Source organism: Condylura cristata, unplaced genomic scaffold, assembly GCF_000260355.1.
Source record: "Condylura cristata isolate star-nosed mole 26May11 unplaced genomic scaffold, ConCri1.0 scaffold00013, whole genome shotgun sequence".
NCBI lineage: Eukaryota > Metazoa > Chordata > Mammalia > Eulipotyphla > Talpidae > Condylura > Condylura cristata.
Window position 1 is genome coordinate 18556164 of NW_004567114.1, and position 18654 is coordinate 18574817.

At 53.5% G+C, this 18654-nt stretch overlaps 1 protein-coding gene across 2 annotated transcripts in view; it reads right to left on the reverse strand.

Annotated features, from left to right (window-relative positions):
* Nucleotides 1-1536: 1536 nt before the first annotated feature.
* The window catches only part of ADCK1 (aarF domain containing kinase 1), a 91431-nt gene continuing 74313 nt past the window's right edge, over nucleotides 1537-18654 (reverse strand). For both annotated transcript variants that reach the window (XM_004682049.2, XM_012724310.1), the window contains exons 8-11: nucleotides 6878-7027; nucleotides 5554-5751; nucleotides 4194-4387; nucleotides 1537-3071 (exon numbers count right to left, since the gene is read on the reverse strand). In XM_004682049.2, coding sequence (XP_004682106.1) covers nucleotides 2900-3071; nucleotides 4194-4387; nucleotides 5554-5751; nucleotides 6878-7027 — 714 coding nt within the window. In that variant the 3' untranslated portion in view covers nucleotides 1537-2899. The remainder of the gene's footprint in view (nucleotides 3072-4193; nucleotides 4388-5553; nucleotides 5752-6877; nucleotides 7028-18654) is intronic.

Sequence of the window (18654 nt, forward strand, 5' to 3'; positions counted from 1 at the left end):
CCTCAAGCCAAGTACACAAGACGCCAGTGTGATGGTTACACAGTAAAGCTTTTGTCTGGCATTTGTCCCAACGGAGCCCCCGGGATATAACCCGTAATGCCTTGGTCTTTCTAGAGTGCCAGGAGTACCATCTTTTGTGGTGTGCCTGCTAGGTCACACCTGAGCTTAAACTGATGCCTCAGAATGGGTGGGGGGTGGTATTAGCCCCACCTGATCTGAGGAGGAATAGAGGGGGGTAGCCTGGAGATTGGGTTCAACCAGAAGGTCAACAATTCAATTGATCAAGACTACAGTATAAAACCCCTATCAGAGCCCTCCCTGGTAGCGCAAGGGGTTAAAGCGCAGCACTGTGACACTAGCCCACACCAGCCGCAGCAGCTTCAGCACGGTTCCAGTCCATCCCCCGCCAGGGCGCTGACCCACAAGGCACAGCCGAAGCTCCTGTCTCCCCCTTTGCTCCCTCAGCAGTGTATTTCAGTGCCTGTTCCTCACTCTGTGTCTGGGGAATCCTCTCACCATCCCTGCACCTCTTGCCTGTACCCCAGTGTTGGATGCATAAACAAACAAATCTTTTGAAAAAATAAAATAAATCCCTATCAAAACTCTGATCATGAGTCCCCACGTCCACATGCAGAGACGATGCTGGGCCTCACTCTCCTGGAGAGCACTGGCTCGCCTTCAGGACGCCCAGACCTCCCCCTGCCTCCCATCCTCCTTTCATTTGCCCTGTCCTGATGTGCAGACTTTATAATAAAACTGCAGTCACCAAAATAGTGACTTCCTGAGGTCTGCATCCTTCTCGCAATTAAATCTAAGAGGGCTGTGGGAAGCCCCTAAGGTAGTCGGCTGTCAGATGTGCAGGTGACCTGGGGACCCCCAACCTGCAGCTTATGTCTGAGGGGGGCCAGTCTTATGGGAACTGAACCCACAAGCCCCCGTAATGCCACAGCCTGGGGAGGGTCAGTGGCAGGGTCAGATAGCACCCAGTACCGCAGAGGTCCGAATCCAGGTCCTCCTGTCTCAGGCACCAAGGAACACGAGAACAGTCTGCCTTTCCAGGAATGTTCATTTCCTTTACCCATACCCTTTTCCACCACCACTGCAAATCCAATTTCCTCTAAAATCAGGGTGCTTAAGACCTAATTCAGGAGCAAGACTTATAGCACTGTAGAGTAAAAATCAAAACATGGACCTCCACTCAGCAGATGTGTGACTTTAGGCAAACTGCTAGGCCTCTCTGAGCCTCGGTCCCCTTCTCAGTAGGAAGTGGGAGGCTACTAACCTGCCCTCTCTATAGAGTCAATGGCACAATTCAGTGATGTCAGTTATTTACCAAGGGTCCAGCAGTTTCTCCCAAGCTACTCCCACCCTACTTTTAAACTTCCCTGTATCCCAAGTTCTCCCACCTCTCTGCTTGCCTTAGAAAACATTTTTCGGTGCTGGGTCCATTGCCACATGCTGGTGTTTTAGGTCCCAGGGCAGCAGGAAGCCAACCATTAAACCAAAAGTGAAAAGCAAGTAACCATTACCTTGAACAAAAAGGACATTTATATTTACTTCAGTGGCTATAAAAGATACCATAAAATATAATATGCAGCATGCATCTTCATGATTAATAACAGATCTTGCAAATTATTCTCTCAGGTCCCTGGGTGCATCCAACTGGTCACTAAGAACAATTAATTTTTTCAGAAAATAAAGGAGTCACACATTATCTCTGGTTAGTGAAAAAGCTGCTTGCATTATAAATAAAGAGAACAGAAAATGAGACTCACATTCTGGGGGGTTTGCTCCTGTGAGCAGGGTGAAGTGAGATCAGAGAAACTCAAATACAATCAGCGTCTGTGAGCATAGTGCTCAGCAAGAACTGGGACCTGCCAAGCCTGGGGTCTAGGGCTGGAGAGCAGGATGTCTGGGCACAGGAGACAGAAGGTGCCCTGGACAGTCCCAGTGCCCAGCCAGGGAGGCCCCACTGCCAGCAGGCTACAGATGGAAGCACAGGGTCCGGACAGGTGACGGGGTTTGGGCGTGGAGTCCAAGCAGCAGTGACTGAGGTCCAGACTGCAACCCCCAGGATGGCGTCCGGTCAGCAAACAGCAAACCAAAGGGTGAGTCAGCGAACAATCCCCAGAGCAGGGCAGGCACAGGAGGAGATGAACACAGACACAGGGGACCAAACCCAATTTCAGCAGAACCTGAGTTCTTGGCCTTGGGCCTCTTGACTCCTCCAACCAAGGTCTGTCTTGGAAGGGGCTTGGGGTGGGGAACAGGAAATGGTCACACAATGAGAGGCTGGTAGGATCACAATGGCGAGAAGCCAAGCAGAGGACAGTAGCATGTGGTGCCCAGATCCACTCTCACTGGCTGGACAACACGATTCACTCCCGACCAAGGTGAAAATCCCACCCACCAGCCCTGCTCTGAAACGCTTCAAGGAGGGTGGCGGGGGTAATGAAACAGTCCCTAGAACACCACGGGGGCTCCCTTGACAGCAGTGAGCTCAGGGAAGCCATGGGGCCTGCTGGGGCGCCGACCCCCCCCACCCTGAGCCGGCTCAGAGACTGAGCTGCTCTCCAGCAGAATCAGCTCCCGACAAGGGCAACGTGCCCTCGGTGGGTGCATGGTCCCTCCTGAGTACCGGAAGGACAAACAGAAAAGGGAGGCACTAGCCACTGGCACAGACCGTTGTGCCCTCTCCCTGGGAAGGGAGGGAAGCTTCCTGCCTGGCACAGCTTGGGGGCACCAACAGGGCTGTGGCACAGGAATTCCAGAGGTAGAGGAGGGACTCCGGGCCACCGCGGGGGGCCGGGGTGGGTGGCAGGAGCACAGGGCAACTGGGCAAGACATGACCAAAGAGCAAGGCGTCACCCCAGAAAGGGGCAGGGGCCAGCGAGTCCGCTCAGTGCAGAGCAGGAAACAGCCAGGAAAGCAGCGCCGAGACCCAGCGGGCCGGCCTCAGCCCCTTCACTTGTAGGATAAGTTCGTGGAGGTTGATCTGCCACAAGCTGAAGACCTCGCTGAAGGAGATCTGGGTCCTTCTGAAGAACGAACAGGTGTTCTTCTTCTGGTGCCTGCAAGAAGGGCAAGAAGGAAGGAGGGAACATGAGATGGAGAGGCAGGAAATGCTGACACGGTATCATCTAGAGAGAATGGGAAGCCTCCAGCTACACAGTCCCACCACTGCCCCACCAGACTTCCAGATGGGCAGCCAGCTGCCCCAAAGGCGCACTCGAGCGAAGTGGGGGTAAGGAGAGGCAGCTGTTTCATGGGGCATCAAGGACCAAGAGGGCACTGTATAGAATACGCCAATGTTTCTCTTTCCAAAGCTGGTCAGGTGGTCCTGGGGGACCAGTCACTGTGGCTTCAGCCCAGCTCAATCCCTTCGACACCAACCAAAGGGCATGTCCAAAATCAGTGTCTATACTGACAGGTTCAAGACTGTTTCCTCTGAACCCTCAGAGGAAGAATAAATCCCATCCAGCCCTTTTGCTGTGTAGACTATTTTGCAATTTTGATACTGGAGAGCGATGTCTGTTCAGCACTTTGCCAGAAAGTCCCATCCTCTGCCTGGGATGATAGTTTGGGAGCTGGCTACAGCCCAGGCCTCCCCAGCCAGGTGAGATCATGCACCCAGGGACAGGTCTTCTGTGTATTTGTCACCTTCAGGCAGAAGGGCCTGGAACTCCACCCCTCCCTGAGGAAGCACCTGCCCCTTCCTCATCAACACCCCAAAGGTGCTGAGGCAGGCAGGAAGAGCTGAGAGTCCTCTTTCCTCACATCACCCAAAGTCACAGCCACACTGGCCTCGCAGTCTGGCTGCTCCTGGGAGATGGTCCTGGCACCCACTGGAGATGGGACCTGCATCAGGGCGTCCTGATTCCACACCCAGGGGCCACTCAGGTGGAGCTGAGACCCTCAGAAACTTCCCAACTTTACTAAGGCTGAGGATCACCTGGGACGCTTGCCCAGGAGGGCGTGGTCATAGAAGCCCCCACCCCAAGGCCAGGGGCTTCCTAGACCCCCAGTCGCCACCTGAGGACCGTAGGCTCTCCGAGCTGTGTACTGACCCAGCTTCCTGCAGACTGGGAGCTCAGCAGGCCCTGGGGACCTGGCAAAATAGTCCACATGGCGAAAGGGCGGGGGAGAGTGGAGGTGAGCAGGCACCCCGGGGGGGTTGCCCAGCACCCACTCACACGGCCAGCGCCCTGATGCAGCAGCGCGACATGTTGAGGAAGGCGCTGGCACTGGCGCGGGTGCCCAGCGAGGCCTCGATGCCACGCAGCAGGTCGTTGGTCTTGAAGATGAGCAGCATCTGACGCGGCACGTGGCTGAGGAGCTGGCTGATCTCGGGGAGGTAGTTGGCAGCGTTGCTGCGGATCTCTAAGTCCTACAGCAGCGACAGGGAGAGAGGAAGACAAGCATGGGAAGTAGGGCCCGGGTGGGGGCCGGTGAGAGTATCGGGGAGCCCAAGACCTGGGGGCGGCGAGGAAGCTCCTGGCGGGTACGCCAGCACACTGGAAGCTCCCCCACAGGGACATTTAGCACAAGGCCTTGGCTTAAAGCCGACGGGACGTCTTGCCTCCACTTCTGGCCAAGCAGAGTACATAGGACAAGAGCACGTCAGCAGGGACCAGGCTGTGTCCCTGCCATGCCGCCTCCTCGTGGTCAGGGTCAACAAATCCCACCCCCCAAACTCCAAGCCAGACTGACTAGAGTGGCAAGACCATGTCCTGCCACTCAAGGTCACGCCACCAGGCAGAGGAGTGCTGGAGTTGAACCCAGTCTTTCTAACAGCACAGGGGTTCGGTGGGGGTGTCCCTTCCAGAGCACAGGGGCCCCAGCTGAGGCCAAGCACATCTACCATGGGGTAAAGGCAGGTCTTCAGGAGTGCCGGATAGCTGGGAAGTCGGGGGTCAAGAAGGTGAAGTCCTGCCATGGGGGCAGAGGGGAAGAGGAGCACGGGGAGGGGCTGTGCCTGGAATCAGCCTCGGCCCAAGCTCCATGGATGCTTGTCGATGTGCAATGGACGAAGGAACAACAAAGAAACACTGAAGAACTGACCCACTGGAGCTCTTAGGACAACGGGACCAGTTGCACCTTGGCCACCAAAGCCCCAGCCCCCTGCTCAGAGGGGCACCCCAGGGAACCACATGATGGGGGGTGGTGCCCAGTAGGGGTCAGTGGCAGTGGGGCCAGGCTGATTCTTGAGCTGGTCCCTGGGGTCCACCGAATCCTGACAGGGAGCTGGGATGGAAGCCTGAAATCTGCGCTGAGCAGGTCAGAGCGAAGGCCACGGAAGTATGGATTCTTACGGTAAGCGGGCTGCAACCCTTGGGTCCATAAGGTCAGGAGGCACTCTGGGACTTCATTCGTTCCCACCCAGAGCACTCTCCCCCTCCCGCCTCCTCACCCAGTGTTTTCCAGATCTTTCCACCTCCCCACCCGCAGCCCACAGGCACAGAATCGCTGACCCTGGAGTGCGAGGCATCCAAAGGCCACCCCTGTCCCTGCCCCTTGCATTCAGGGGAGGGCAGGGCCAAGAGGGCCACTTACCTCAGTGGCAGTGACCGGAGCCTGGCCGATGCCCCTCTTGACCGAGTCCCACGACCGGGCCGTCAGCATGCAGGCAAACAAGGGGTAGAGGTCCCCGGCGCCCAGGCGCTGGCTGTACTTCTTCACCCTCTTCATGTCGGTCCAGATCAGCGACTGCCAGAGGTGGCAGTAATCCAGGCGGAACTCCTCGGTGAGCACCTGCAGTGGGCAGAGCCTGAGCCTCTCTCCCCAGGAAAGGCCTGGGCGGCTCACCTCTGTGAGGAGCACGGATGAAGACGTGGCTGCCACACAATGGCCCTTCCTCCCCCAAGTTCAGTCTCCCTGAGGGCCCATGTGCAAAGCGACTATTTGACCAGCCTTGGTCCCCAGTGGCAGAGATTGACAGCTGCCCGCCAACATCTGTACTGTCTTCTTCCCAGGCTACATTGCTACTCCCTCCTCCTTCCAGGCAGCCCTCTGCCTGAACGCCAACTGATGGGGTGGGACCGCAGCTCCACTTCCAGGTGCAGACCATGAGAACTTTCCATGCAGGCTCCTCAGGGCCCTCACCCGTGCTGTGGTGGACCTGCCCCTGCAAGAAGGACCAGGAAGCCCCAGCCTTTGGACTCCACCCAGCCAGGATGGGTAGGTGAGGAGGCAATTAGACATCAGTTGTACCTGGACCACCATTTGTCTGGGGGCTGTGGGTGACAGCAGCTAGCCTTGAGCTAGTGCACCTAACTTCACAGAGGGCTTCAAAGGGAGCCAAGACGTTGGGGGATCAGAACAAGGAGGATGAGATGAGCAGCAAGGAAAACTCCAGGTTTCAAACCAGGATGTAGACCCTGGAACTGGCAGTGAACTTTGCAACTTCCAGGCAGGAACTCAAGGCTCATTTGAACCAGCTCTGTCCCACATTCCAGAGTGGGGCCCTCCAAATGCTTTTGGTTCCCCAACCCCTTTCCACTAGGTCTCATATCTTCGTGAGGGCTGAGTTAGCCATCCTGCTGAAGTCTTAGCACATTCTAAGGGCAGCTCCCTTCCCAGGGACTGAGCTGGCCTGGCTTCCCTGAGAAGGCAACGTTTTTTACAGTTTACAAAGCACTTTCACACATGCAAGCACATTCCTTAGCTCCTCGCAAGCCAGCCGGAGAGAGGTGTTATCAACCTCACTTCACTGAGGAGGAAGCTGAGAACTCGTATGACTGTGACTTGCACAAAATTGACAGTTCTGGGGGTAGGGCAGGGCCCACCTGCCTCCCGCCTCTGAGGTCCTGGGGGAGTTGGCAGGCTCTGTGCCAGCTAGGGCCAAACTGGGCAGGCGGGTGGGAAAGGCCTCTCCTACCTGGTAGAGCCCATGGTCCAAAAGGATGATCTCGGCCTTGCCAGTGTCCGGGTGCTTCCGAACCAGCACGTTGCCCGGATGGGGGTCGCAGTGCACGAAGCCATTGACGAAGATCATCTCACTGTACATCATGCCCAGGCGGCGAGAGATCTGAAAGCGGATGCAGGTGGGCATCTGCCTTCTCAGAGGCTTCTACTCTGGCCCCTCAAACTGGTGACTTTCCAGAGGAAGCTTTATGGGGCCAGGTAGGCCCAAGCAGTCTGGGGGCAGTGATGGCTTGGGGACACCTGCTTCTCCAGCTCCAGATGGGAGCCTGCTCTGAGGTGCTTCTTCAAACTAACTGTAGCTGCACACAGTGTCAACTGGAATATAGGAGTGTCAGGGGGCACCTAGGTATCAGCATGTCCAAGGTGGCACTTACAGCAAAGTGAAACCAATGCTCCCAGGTTTTCTAAAGGTGGGAAATCCCACCTCCCACACCAGCCCCTCTGCTCTTCCCCCATTTTTCTCTTATTTTTTTGTATTAGTCCCTCGTCATTTTTTTCCCCAAAGCTGAAGTTGGGCTAGACAACTGGAGTGGGGGTCTTCCCACCTGGCCCTTCTCTGAAAAGTAAAGATAGGGGGGTGAGAGTCAGGCCCCCCACCAGCCTCTGGGGCCACCCACCAGTCACAGGCCAGTCCCAAGTGGACCAGAGTCACCAGCCTCTCTCTCCTCTCCCTGCAGGCCCCCTCTGCACCCCTCCCCCGCCACAGCCCAATGCTAATCTGATTTATGATGTCTGCACAGAAGAAATGACACTGGAGAGGCCATTTAAATCATCCTGTCACTGCTGCTCTCCCTGCTGAGGCAGACTTCTTATCTCAACTCCCTTTTTATTAAAGCTAAAAGCCTCCTTGCAGTCAGGGGACAGCTGCTGAAAAGAGCCAGACCTGGGCCTGCGGATGGTCGATGGATGGGTTTCCATGGAACCAAGAGATGTTCTGCCCAGAGACCTGGCACCCCGGGACATACCTACCTGTGGCCTTCCTCTTGACTTCACTGGAGCTCATGGTTACTAACAAACATCAAGCCCAGGGAAGAGGAGCTGGGGCCCTTAGTGTGGGGAACAAGGATTAGGATCAAACTCTTTTCCTTAGCCTACAAAAGTCTTTCCTCTCCAGTCTCATCTTGGATCAATACACCCCAGTCACATCCACTCTTTCTCTTCTCCAAGGATCCCTGTGCCTTCCTACCTCAAGGCCTTTGCACATGATAGTCTCTCTACCAGGAGCATTCACTCCTCCTTCCCTTCGCCTGTCACTTCTCTCTTCCTTCCCATCCCAGCTGAGCAGTAACTCCTTTGGGAAGTCATCCCTGACCTCCCAAACTAAACTGGAGTTTCCTTAAACTCTCATAGGTATTTTGCTTTGCTTTCATGGCACCGGTACACTATTTGTGTCATTATCTGCTTAATGACTACAAAGCCCACTATCATAAGCTCCCACAGTGGCAGGGACTGCCTCTTTTTTACTAAACAGTTTCATTGAGATGTACCTTGCATGCCATCCTCTGGCTTTCTATACACCATTGACCCGGAACAGGTCAACCATGTGAACTAAGGACTCTGCCTTCAACACAAGTGCAACCCTTATCTCTCCATATGTTGGGTGTTTTTGTTTTATTTTGTTTTGTTTGAGATGCACTGATTTTATTTCTCTGATGCTAACCCCAGCCCCATTACTCTCCTCTGAATCCAAATCAATTGACTCGGCCTCAAAGTGAATCAAGAATAACTCAACTTGAGTAAGAACAGCTGACTTCCTTAAGACAGCCGGGAAAGTACATATAGTTACGAGTGCAGATGACAGCTAGGACCGTGGAGTTGAACACCCAGAAGAGCTGCATGGCAAGGACGCGGGAGAGCCAGCACTCAAAGCACTGGGACGCCACCGTCTTCCAGTACCTGCTACTGTGTGACCTTCAACAAGTCACTGAGACTCTCAGCTTCAGTAAAGCAGACCTAATAACAGTGCTGCTCTCAGGACACACTGCAGAGGAGAGTGACAGAGGCAGGGCCTGGCCCCAGTGACGCCCTCCCCCTCCCCACCCCACCCCACCGCTGTAGGTGGTGCCGACTCCTTGGGCCACTGCCTTGGGCCACTGCTGGGTGGTCTGCAGAAGAGGTTTCACCATACCTCTTTAAGCGATGAAGAATCTGGAGCTAAAGGTTTGGCTAAAGCTCTGACACTTGTCCCGTGTCCACTTGTGCTATCATACCAGTGTTCCTGTTGCTTCCCCGATGAAATGAGTGCCCGTGCTCGGTGCAGACCTCGCCCGGCCAAGTTCACAGGCTCAGGCTGAAATGTCTGGGGTCATAGGTCACTCTGGGAGGGGCACAGGCAGAGCTAGGCCTGGGTGAGCCAGCAAATCCCCACCAAGAGCCACTTTTATGAGGCCCTGTGGACTTGCACAGAGCCACACTCTGAAGGCCAATATTTGCCAAACCAATTGCATTTATTAAGTCATAATTCATTTTTATTTGTCAAGGATGCTTATAAGGTCCAATCAGGGCTCCTGATCAGCCCAAGATAAGCAGTGAAGCCAGACAGAGCTGACGGAATTTCAGCCAAAAGGAGAGAAATGACATTTCATTTAGTCTGGGCAGACCTGTCACGGGAGATATATGATCTCCCTTAAGCTTTCTGAAATATTGCTAATCGCTCTGGGCCCCCTATTACTACATTGAAAGATAGCCCCTAGGGACCCAGGGACTAGGGCCAGGGAGCCCGTGCTGTAAAGAGTGACTTGCTGCCACAGGAGGCCGCGACATGCGGCTGAATGAAGCCACCAGTGCAGCCCTCACCTGGGGTCCTCACACTGCAGGATGTTACCAATGTTCAGGCCCACCAGTTTGCACCAGGACACACAAGTAAGGAAGACAGAGACAGGGAAGGGGGCCAACCTGTGCCATCAGCTTCATTCCAGGGCCATCTCGCTACTGCCACTTTGGGCAGGGATAACACAGCAGGAAAGTCATTTCCCTTCTCGGCAAGGGTCAAGGTTCTCTTAGCTGTTAAGTAGAACTAACTCCATTTGCTCTGCTTCCTACAGAGGACATTCCCATATGGCATCACATCTTGGCCAAGATCTCAAGATCACATGTGGGAATGTTGTGTAGATACATAATTGTGATCCGTTGGTTTTTGTGTAGGTTTTCTGGGAAGTGGGAGGTAATGTAGTAGTTTGAGTTATCCCATTATCAACATCACAGTATCATTTTCAAAAAATTATAAGCATGACTCATACAAATATAGAATAGACAGGTGTCAAAGATGGTTTCTTTGATCAATAAAGGAGCAAGAAGGAAGAGCTGGTTCAAAGAGAAGTTTGAGGAACTGGATATTTATGGGCATTTAAGCAGGAATAAAAGTGAGATGCCTGGATTATATACCTAGCTGGTTATTGTCCTGGGAGGCAATAAGGAAATCATAACCTCTGGGGTTATCTTTGTTACTTGGTAGAAATTATTTGCATCTCTACTGGATAAGATCTACAGAATGACGTATGACTTCCGTCTGAGCCCTTAATTAATTGTCAGTAGCAAAGTCAAACAAAAGTGTATTTCCCTAGATGTTTAAAAAAGAAAATCCTTGTGTGTGCTGGAATAATGCGAGGAACAACTCTGAAAGAACGCACTGAATGTTCATGGTCTTATTTCTCAATTTTGTGTAATTTTTCTTAACCTCCCTCCAGAGTTGCATTAAATAGTATCTAATCTGCCTGGGAAAAAAACAGCCAGAGACATGGAAAGTCCCAGGAGAAAGCTAAGGCCACCACTGCACACCCAAGTCTCTTTCCCACCCCACCTCTCCCCCCATAATACTTGATCTATGTCTTATGCTTAAGGACAAAACACACAAAAATAGGTGTCTCTTTGAGATACTTCGTTCCCTTCAGATAAATACCTAGAAGGGAAACTGCTGGGTCCTACAGTGGTTCTATTCTCGATTTTCTGAGGAACCGCCATACTGTTTTCCCAGGCACTGCACTCATTCACATTCCCACCAGCAGTGCACGAGGCCTCCCTTCTCTCCACCTCCTCACTGGCACTGGCTCCCTCCTGGCTTCCGAGGACAGCCACTGTGGCGGGCGGGCAGGCGTGGCACCTCACAGAGGCCTTGACCCACATTCCCCTGGTGGCCAGTGATGCAGTCTTTTTTGGCCACTTGTACTGTTCAGTTCCTCGAAGGCTGCCCCTTGTCCTGTTAACATTGGCATCCGCACAAAACCAGGGAACGCCACCTAGTGAGAGTGACAACAGCTAAGTCTGTGCCAGGCACCATTCCAGGCAATTGCAGGGATTCAGAGCCATGCTCTACCGAGTTCAGGTGAAGGGGACAAGATATAAAAAGGGGGAAGAGAGAGGCTGGCCAGCATAGACACCAGCTTCCCCAGCCCGCTGGCCTGACTCCGTTCTGAATCACCAGGTTACCTGCCTCTCCACTCTCAGGAGGGAAGCTCCTTCCTGGGGAGGGGTAGAGTGGGGGTGACATTGCACCAAAGACCTCTGAAGGGCCCCCATTCATCCCAAAAGGCACTGCCTTTAGAGAAAAGATTCTCAGTCAGAAATTCCGGATTATCTGTCTAACCAAAACCTCACTGTTAACCAAAGTCAGTTAAGCAAGACTCTTACTGGGGAAAAAAAAAAGTCAATGACAAATCTTTTCACTGTTCCACGTAAAATGAATGTGCCACTCACATAAGTGATTTAGCAATTACTCAATGCCTTTATTCTTTAACAGTAGGGAGAGGGAAAACAGAAAAACAAAACTAGGCATCCATTAAAAGGCCAAGTAAAAAATTAATTTAGTAAGTAGTATTTAAATAAAAAAAATTTTTTTTTTGGTTTTCCTCAAACTTGAATAAGCTGCAAGGATTAATTTATCCTCCGCTCCCCACTCCCAGAGACAGTCTGTTTATGTTCCTGAGGGGTTGTGGGGAAAAAGGTCAAGATCTCTGAAAGAACAGGAGGTTGAGGCCCCTGATAATAAGGGAGTTAATATCCAAGCTCTCTTTGCGCCGGGCTCCTTGAGGACCAGCACAGCCTGAAGGACAGAGTGGACCACTCCTAGGGTTTGCTCCCTGCCCACCCCACCCAGGAGAACCATGCTGGGTCTCAGAAGCCTCACATCTGTCGCTGCTGCCAGCATGGGGCAATTCCACTCGTGGTCAGGCCAGTCTTAGGCCAGCAAATGCTCAGATGAGTTGCTGACCATCAAGATATTGGACCTCTTTAGCCATGCCCACTTAGAAGAAGCATGGGGAAGGGAGAAGCCAAGCAGGCTAATTCCTGGAACTGTGGGAGGTTCTATAATTTCAGTGCATCTAGGACTGACTGAAGCTCCTCTGAGAGCAGCAGCTGAGAGCCATGAGGCCAGGAAGGCTCCTCCTGACCACAGAGGGTCATAGCCACAGAGGGACCCTGACAATGGAAGCCTCGGTGAATGGAGACATCAGACTGCCCTGCCTCAGGCATCAACCAGCCCCAAAAAGTATTTCTTCCTTCTACCTTACTTGGGTCAATATGAAAAATGGGGAAAAGGCTTCTTCCCAACATGTTTGCCCTTCCTGGACAAGCATCTTGATGCTAGCACCACAGAGGGGCCCAGGGCTGGAATGCTGGGACTACAGCAATACGCATGGCGCCTGCACCCTAAGCACTGAGACAAGTGGCTCCTGTGTCAGTCACCAAGCTGCACAGGAGGCAGCTGGAGCTTCCAAGGGATGGCCAGTTTCACTGAGGAAGCACAGCTCACAAGTAATAGCAGTGCCAGCACCAATGCCAGGAAGGCCACCTCCAAAGCGACACTGTCCCCGCTGCTGAGAGCCCTCCTATTGGGGAAATAAATGCCCAGGAACCCATCTTACATGCCTGGACCAAGCTTCTAAAGATTTAGTCCGAGAAGTTGTGGAAGGGAGTGGACAATGGAAGGTGTTTTCTTTCTGTGGTTTTAATGAGAAGGGTCTTCACGCCTCTTCTGCATCTCTCCCTGGCCTTCTGAGCATCTGCTACCATAGAGTAGAGATGACACTGATGGAAAGGTGAACATCCTGTTCAGCCTGAGTGGTGTCAGGGCGCAAGGCGAACCCAGGGCCTACCTGTGGCTTGGCCTTTAAAAGCAGGAGAAGGAGGCTACGTGCTCAGTCAGTACCTCCCTGATGGACAAGAGAGGTGGGTGGGCAGGAGTGGGGCGAAGAAGGTTCTCAGAGCCCTCAGGAGGAAGACCTGTCTCTGTGAACAATGATCATGACTGTTTTTTAAATAGAACTTCCTCATCTGCAAAGCTTACACAAGTGACCTCGTGAAATAAGTTTCTTATCACTCCGACTGTAGAGGCAGAAACGCAGGTTTAAGTAAGGTAGCTGATGGCAGAGACAACTCCAGGGCCTGGACTCTGAGACCCTCGGCTGTGCCCACCACCGTCCTCACACTCTATGCTCTGACGTGCCACTAAACAACCCTGAGAGAAACAAGAAGGCAAGACCCCACGCAAGAGAATGAGTAGAGGGCTAAGCACATTGGCAAAACAAAATAAGCAAGGCTGTGCTTGCGGGAGGGAGAAAAGACAGCAGCAAGATGACAGGGGACTCCAAGTGAGCAAGGGGGACCTTGGCGTCTGCTCTCTGCAAGCCCCAGAGAAGACTCAGTCATTAGGACACCTGGATCCTCTGGAAACAGGAGCTGGAGGTCCTGAGAAAGGAGGACGGATGCGCTGACAAGCAAAGTGAGAGCCCAATCTGGACGAAAGCAAGATTTACTCTCTAGAGAGGTCAAAAAATGCTCTGGAGCCCACACCACACGTGGAAGGGGCATCTCAAGGACAGAGACTGACTCAGAGTCCACATAAGGACTGAGGGAGTCCCGGCCCCCTCCCCCGGGGGTCCCCAGGCCCCTGGGATGGCCACACTGGCATGTCTAGCAAGCCCCCAGGTCCCACACCACCTCCACTCTTCACATACAGCCCACGCCTGCCAAGGCCTCTGCTCCGACTCTCCTCCCCCAAACCCCAACTTCATCACCTTTTTCCCATCTAATTTCACGCAAATTCAATTGGGCCTTGGTCCAGGTGGGATCTTAAACACACACTCACTGAAATCCAATTAACCTTCGATAAAGGTCTTGCGATCAATAGTCATCTCGTGGCTTGAGGAGGCCCCTCCACCCAGGGAAAGTGCGCCCCTGCACGACCTTTACTTATAATGAAATCAGTGACACTCACTGTCACCAGCTTTTAAAGTGACGGGCAAATAAGATGGCAGCCTCAGGTCCTGGGTGCTATCTGCCTCCAGGCCCAAAGGCAAACAGATGAGGGCCCCACAGGCCGCTGGCTCCCCGGGGCCCGGTGCCCTCTGGCCTATGAGGTGGTTCCTAGACCTCACTGAGTGTCTGAACCACCTGGAAAATTAGTTAAAATGCAGGTTAGCAAGTCCCTACAACCCTCTTCACCCCATATTTAGATAAGCAAATGTGGACTGAGCCCAGGAATCAGCATTATTAATAAGCTCCCCCTGGTGATCTGAACCAGATGCTTCAAGTTTCAGCTTCCTGCAAGCCAAGGATCATTGCTCTGTAAAGTATCCAAATAGGAAGGCCCCTCAGAGTCCAGCTAACCTAACATCTGTAATAAGAAAACTGAGGCTCAGAGAGGGAAGTGACTAGTCGAAGTCACACAGGAAGACACTGGCAGAGCTGGGACAAGAAGCCAGGTCTGTTGCCTCCAAACCTGCGTTCCCCAACCTGGTCCATCAGGAACTGATGACACAGCCTGGTCGTCAGGTCCCCCAGCTCAAGGTCCCGCTGTGCTGGGATGTGGTGAGGGGCGGAGGGGTCTCTTCAAAGTGGAGTGAGGATGACTCAGCAGGTGGCTGGAGGGTCTGAAGCCAGCCCCTTGGGAGCCATTCCTCCCAGTGCCTTTTCCTGCTGAGCCCCCAACTCATCACAGTCAAGATGCCACTAATGGGCCCTCCCTGGTGGCACAACGGGTTAAAGCATGGCACTATGAAACTTTCTGCAGCGTGAGTTTGAGCCCCGGCCAGGGAGCTGACCCATATGGCACAGCAGAACTCTCCTGTCTCGCCTGCTGCTCCCCTCAGCAGAGCATTTCAGTAGATCCTGCCTATTGTGTTCCCTACTCTCTCTAGTCAATCCTCTCACCCCCTGCACTTCTGGCCTGTATCCCAGTTGCAGAGATAAATAAACCTTTCAAAAAAAAAAAAATGCCACTAACACCCACCCCCCCTCCCCAACAAAGGGACTAGAAAGAAAACTTAGCCCAATGTCACTCCTATATGCCCCTGTACTTCCCTTCCCGAGGAACACTCAGAGCCAGGCTGTTCTCGGGAGGGACTGGCTTCCTGAGCCCCACCGTGCTAGGGAGACTTCAGAACCCCAGATGTCTGCCAGAAACTGTCAGCAATCTGGAGACTTTTACCACACATGTGGTACTGATGGTGGTTGGTCACAGAAATGACAGACCGATTTCTGCAAAATAAGGCCTGTCCTGCAACACTCCCGACATCATCAATGGTCAGCACAGCAGAGCAACGGCCGGCGGCCCACTGTCCTGCCACTGGCGGCCTGAGCTTGCTGAGGAAGGGAGTGCTTAACAATGTCATCTCAGAACACCAAAGAGCCTCCCCCAGTCATGCCAACCCTAGCAGCTAGGACAGGGGACTGAGACCTAAGGAATTAAGACAAGGTTGTATCACTACATTCCACCTCTACCAACGGAAGGGAACAGGGGAGACTCCCAGCTGGTGGCTGGCAGAGATGCCAGACTCCAAGGACTGTATGACTCCACTTACATGAAGTTTAGTAATGAGTGAAAACAATCAATAGTGGCGGAAAGAGATGAGTGGAGGCTTTTGGGGTGCAAGCAGGCACCTGCAGGGGTGTTGGCAGAAATGCTCTGTACTTTACCTGGCTGGAGATCACGTGGAGTGTCCGTGTGGAGACACAGAAGTGCTCCAGTAACAGGCCAGACCCTCAGCAAGCGACCTCCCTTCTCTGAGGGCCTGACCCATCGTCTGCTCAATGGCCACAGTAAGATCCCCCTCCTAAGCTACGGGGCAGGCAGGCAGGGTGAATGTTAATGGGAAAGGAGAAAGGACTGGCCCGGTGACAATGAAAACGGCCATTCTGAGCACTAACCACATCCCCAGCTAGTGCGCCCCCCGCCAGACCCCAGCACATCTCTGAAATGGAACAAGGTATGAAATGATAAGACCACCGTCGAGGTAAGCCAAAGAGAGGAGGGATGCGCTCGGCTCGTGTCCTGGGTGCTCAGCGAAGCTTCCCAGGCAGGGCTCCAGCTTCCTTCAGGGAGCCACTCATGCGGCTCCAGGCCTCACTTCGGCCAAAGGCAGATCCCTGGGAGGGAGTGGAGAAGGCAGAGGAGAAGGGCTTTGAAGTCATGCAGGCTGGCTTCAGGTCCCGGCTTCAGCCCCGCCAGCTGTGTGACGCTCTGCAAGCTGTGTGACCTCTCTGAGCTTTAGCTCTCTCATCTACAAATAGGGTTAACAATATATTTTTGGCAGGACAGATGTAAAGAGGGGAGATTGTGAGTGTCACATGCCTGGCACATATGCGTTGCTTCTAATTATTATTTTAGTTATTGTTATCCCCAAGTCACGCTGTTGTCAGCCTGCCCCACTCTGCATGTGCACAGAAAACAAAAATGAACACACTAGCCCAGTCCTGCCTCACAGAGGCCAACCCAGGGCATGAGGCTGGCCTGCTGAGCTCTCCATTAATTCACAGGATGCCTACCAGGGTCTGCTCTGCACAGAACCCCTGGCCAGTCTTCTCTGCAAGGCTGTTAGAAGAGGGGGTGAGAGAGGAGCAGATGACCCAGGTGCTTGGGGCTACCCTGCCCAGCTCCCACGTGCAGCCCCGCCGTCACCTCTTCCAACCATGAGCAGGCAAGGCCAGAGCTCACCATCTTTGAAAATCAAAGCTGCCTCTGATTAAACACCATTAACGTCCTGGGCTTATAGGATCCAAAGAGATTAATGGATTTGGGGGTGCTGCCGGAATGAAACTCCCACTGCAGCTGGCAGTAAGTAAATGCCAATAACCTGGTGGGGGGTGGGGGCAGCGGGCCCCTGAGCTATCCTAACCAGCAAGCAAAGAGACCCTGTTCCCCTTTAAAGTTGCCCAGAAAGTCAGTAGTGACCATCCCTCTCCTTTTCTTCTCGCTAGAGCCAAAGACTTCGTATTCCAGGGTCCTCGGGTGGGTGGGCAGAGGATCCCTGGCCAGATGCCTGGGCACATGCCCACCCAAACAAGCAGGCCTTCTCCCTCCCGCCCCTGCGGGGAGCTCTGGCCAGATGCACTCCCAGCCACCCTGGAAGCCAGCAGTGGGGAAGCCAAGTGCTGCTGCCAGGGGCCCGGGTAAAGGCACAGGCTCCGTCACTGGGCGCCTCTCCCCATCTGAAAGTGGGGACTGACTTAGAACAGCCTTCTTAGCCTCTTCTCCAGCAGTGGGAAAATCGAAAGGCAACTCAGGGGATGGCCAGGCTGCCCTGGGTGAAGCAGGTGGGTCCCATACCTGCCCAGGCTCCCCACTCTACCACATACACCCCAAGCATCCCAAGGGTTCTTGGGGCACCATTCCCTAAGAGAGGGAGTAAGAGCTGCCCTAGGAGGCCCAGGCCAGCCAGGGCTAAGCCTGCTGAGGCCTCGTTGCTAGAGAAGCTGCAGACCCTTCCAGGCAAACCTCCTTTCATGGCCTAAGGGGAGCAGTGGAGTCAGAGACCTGGGCTCTACCTCTCTCTAGGGTGTGACCACAGGATAGTTAAACTACCTCCCTTCTCTGAGTCTCTGTTCATCTGCAGGGTGGAGAGATTAAGACCTCTTGCTCATGTTTTTAGTGGAGAAAAGAGCCTGGAACAGTAAACACTCCTGGAAAAAGACGATAAAGGAGGAAAAGACAAGAATGAAAACAAGCCAATGCTGCTACCTTTGCAAAGCAGCAAGCACGGACCAGGCACGATGCTAAGCGCTGTCCATGAACTCACTCAGGTGGGCACAAGCCCCTGGGCAGGTGTTACCACCAGCCACCCCCGTAACAGAGCCCCCACGGGACCCGGAGGCCTGGGCTTACCACGCACATTCTCCTGCTCTTCCCCTGGCTCATTTGTTAAGCTCATCTGTCCTTCTCCTCTGCGTCACCCCACCCTGAGATCACATGTCATTAGGGCAGCTGGGAGGGAGTGAGAAAGCACGGCTGGCCCTTTGCAGCCCTTCCTCCCACCCAGTGAGTGGGGGGTGCCGCCCTCACAAGGCCTTCACCACCCCCGGGAAACCCTGCCCCCAACCCTGCCAACCTCACCATGCCCTTCCCCTTCCTTGCAGTGACCCCAACTGTCCACCCTGGCAAATCCCTGCTGATGCGGCCAAGGAAGCTGACCTGTGGTGAGGTAAGAGCATTGCCCGCCTGCTGCCTGGGGTCTTCTCATCTGTAAGTAGTTAACTATGTCTCATGCCAAAGCTAGGCTGTGAAGTCCTTAAAGAAAGGAACTGTGTCTGCTCCCCGCCTCCCACAGCCCCCACATCTAGAGGATAGAAGGGTCTATAAAAATGACTAGTTAAAGCAATCCCACTCCTAGGTATCTACCCAAAAGACATAAAAACACTGATTCAAAAAGATACCTGCACCCCCATGTTTATTGCTGCTTTATTCACAATTGGAGACATGGAAACAGCCCAAATGCCCAAAAGTAGATGACTGGATTA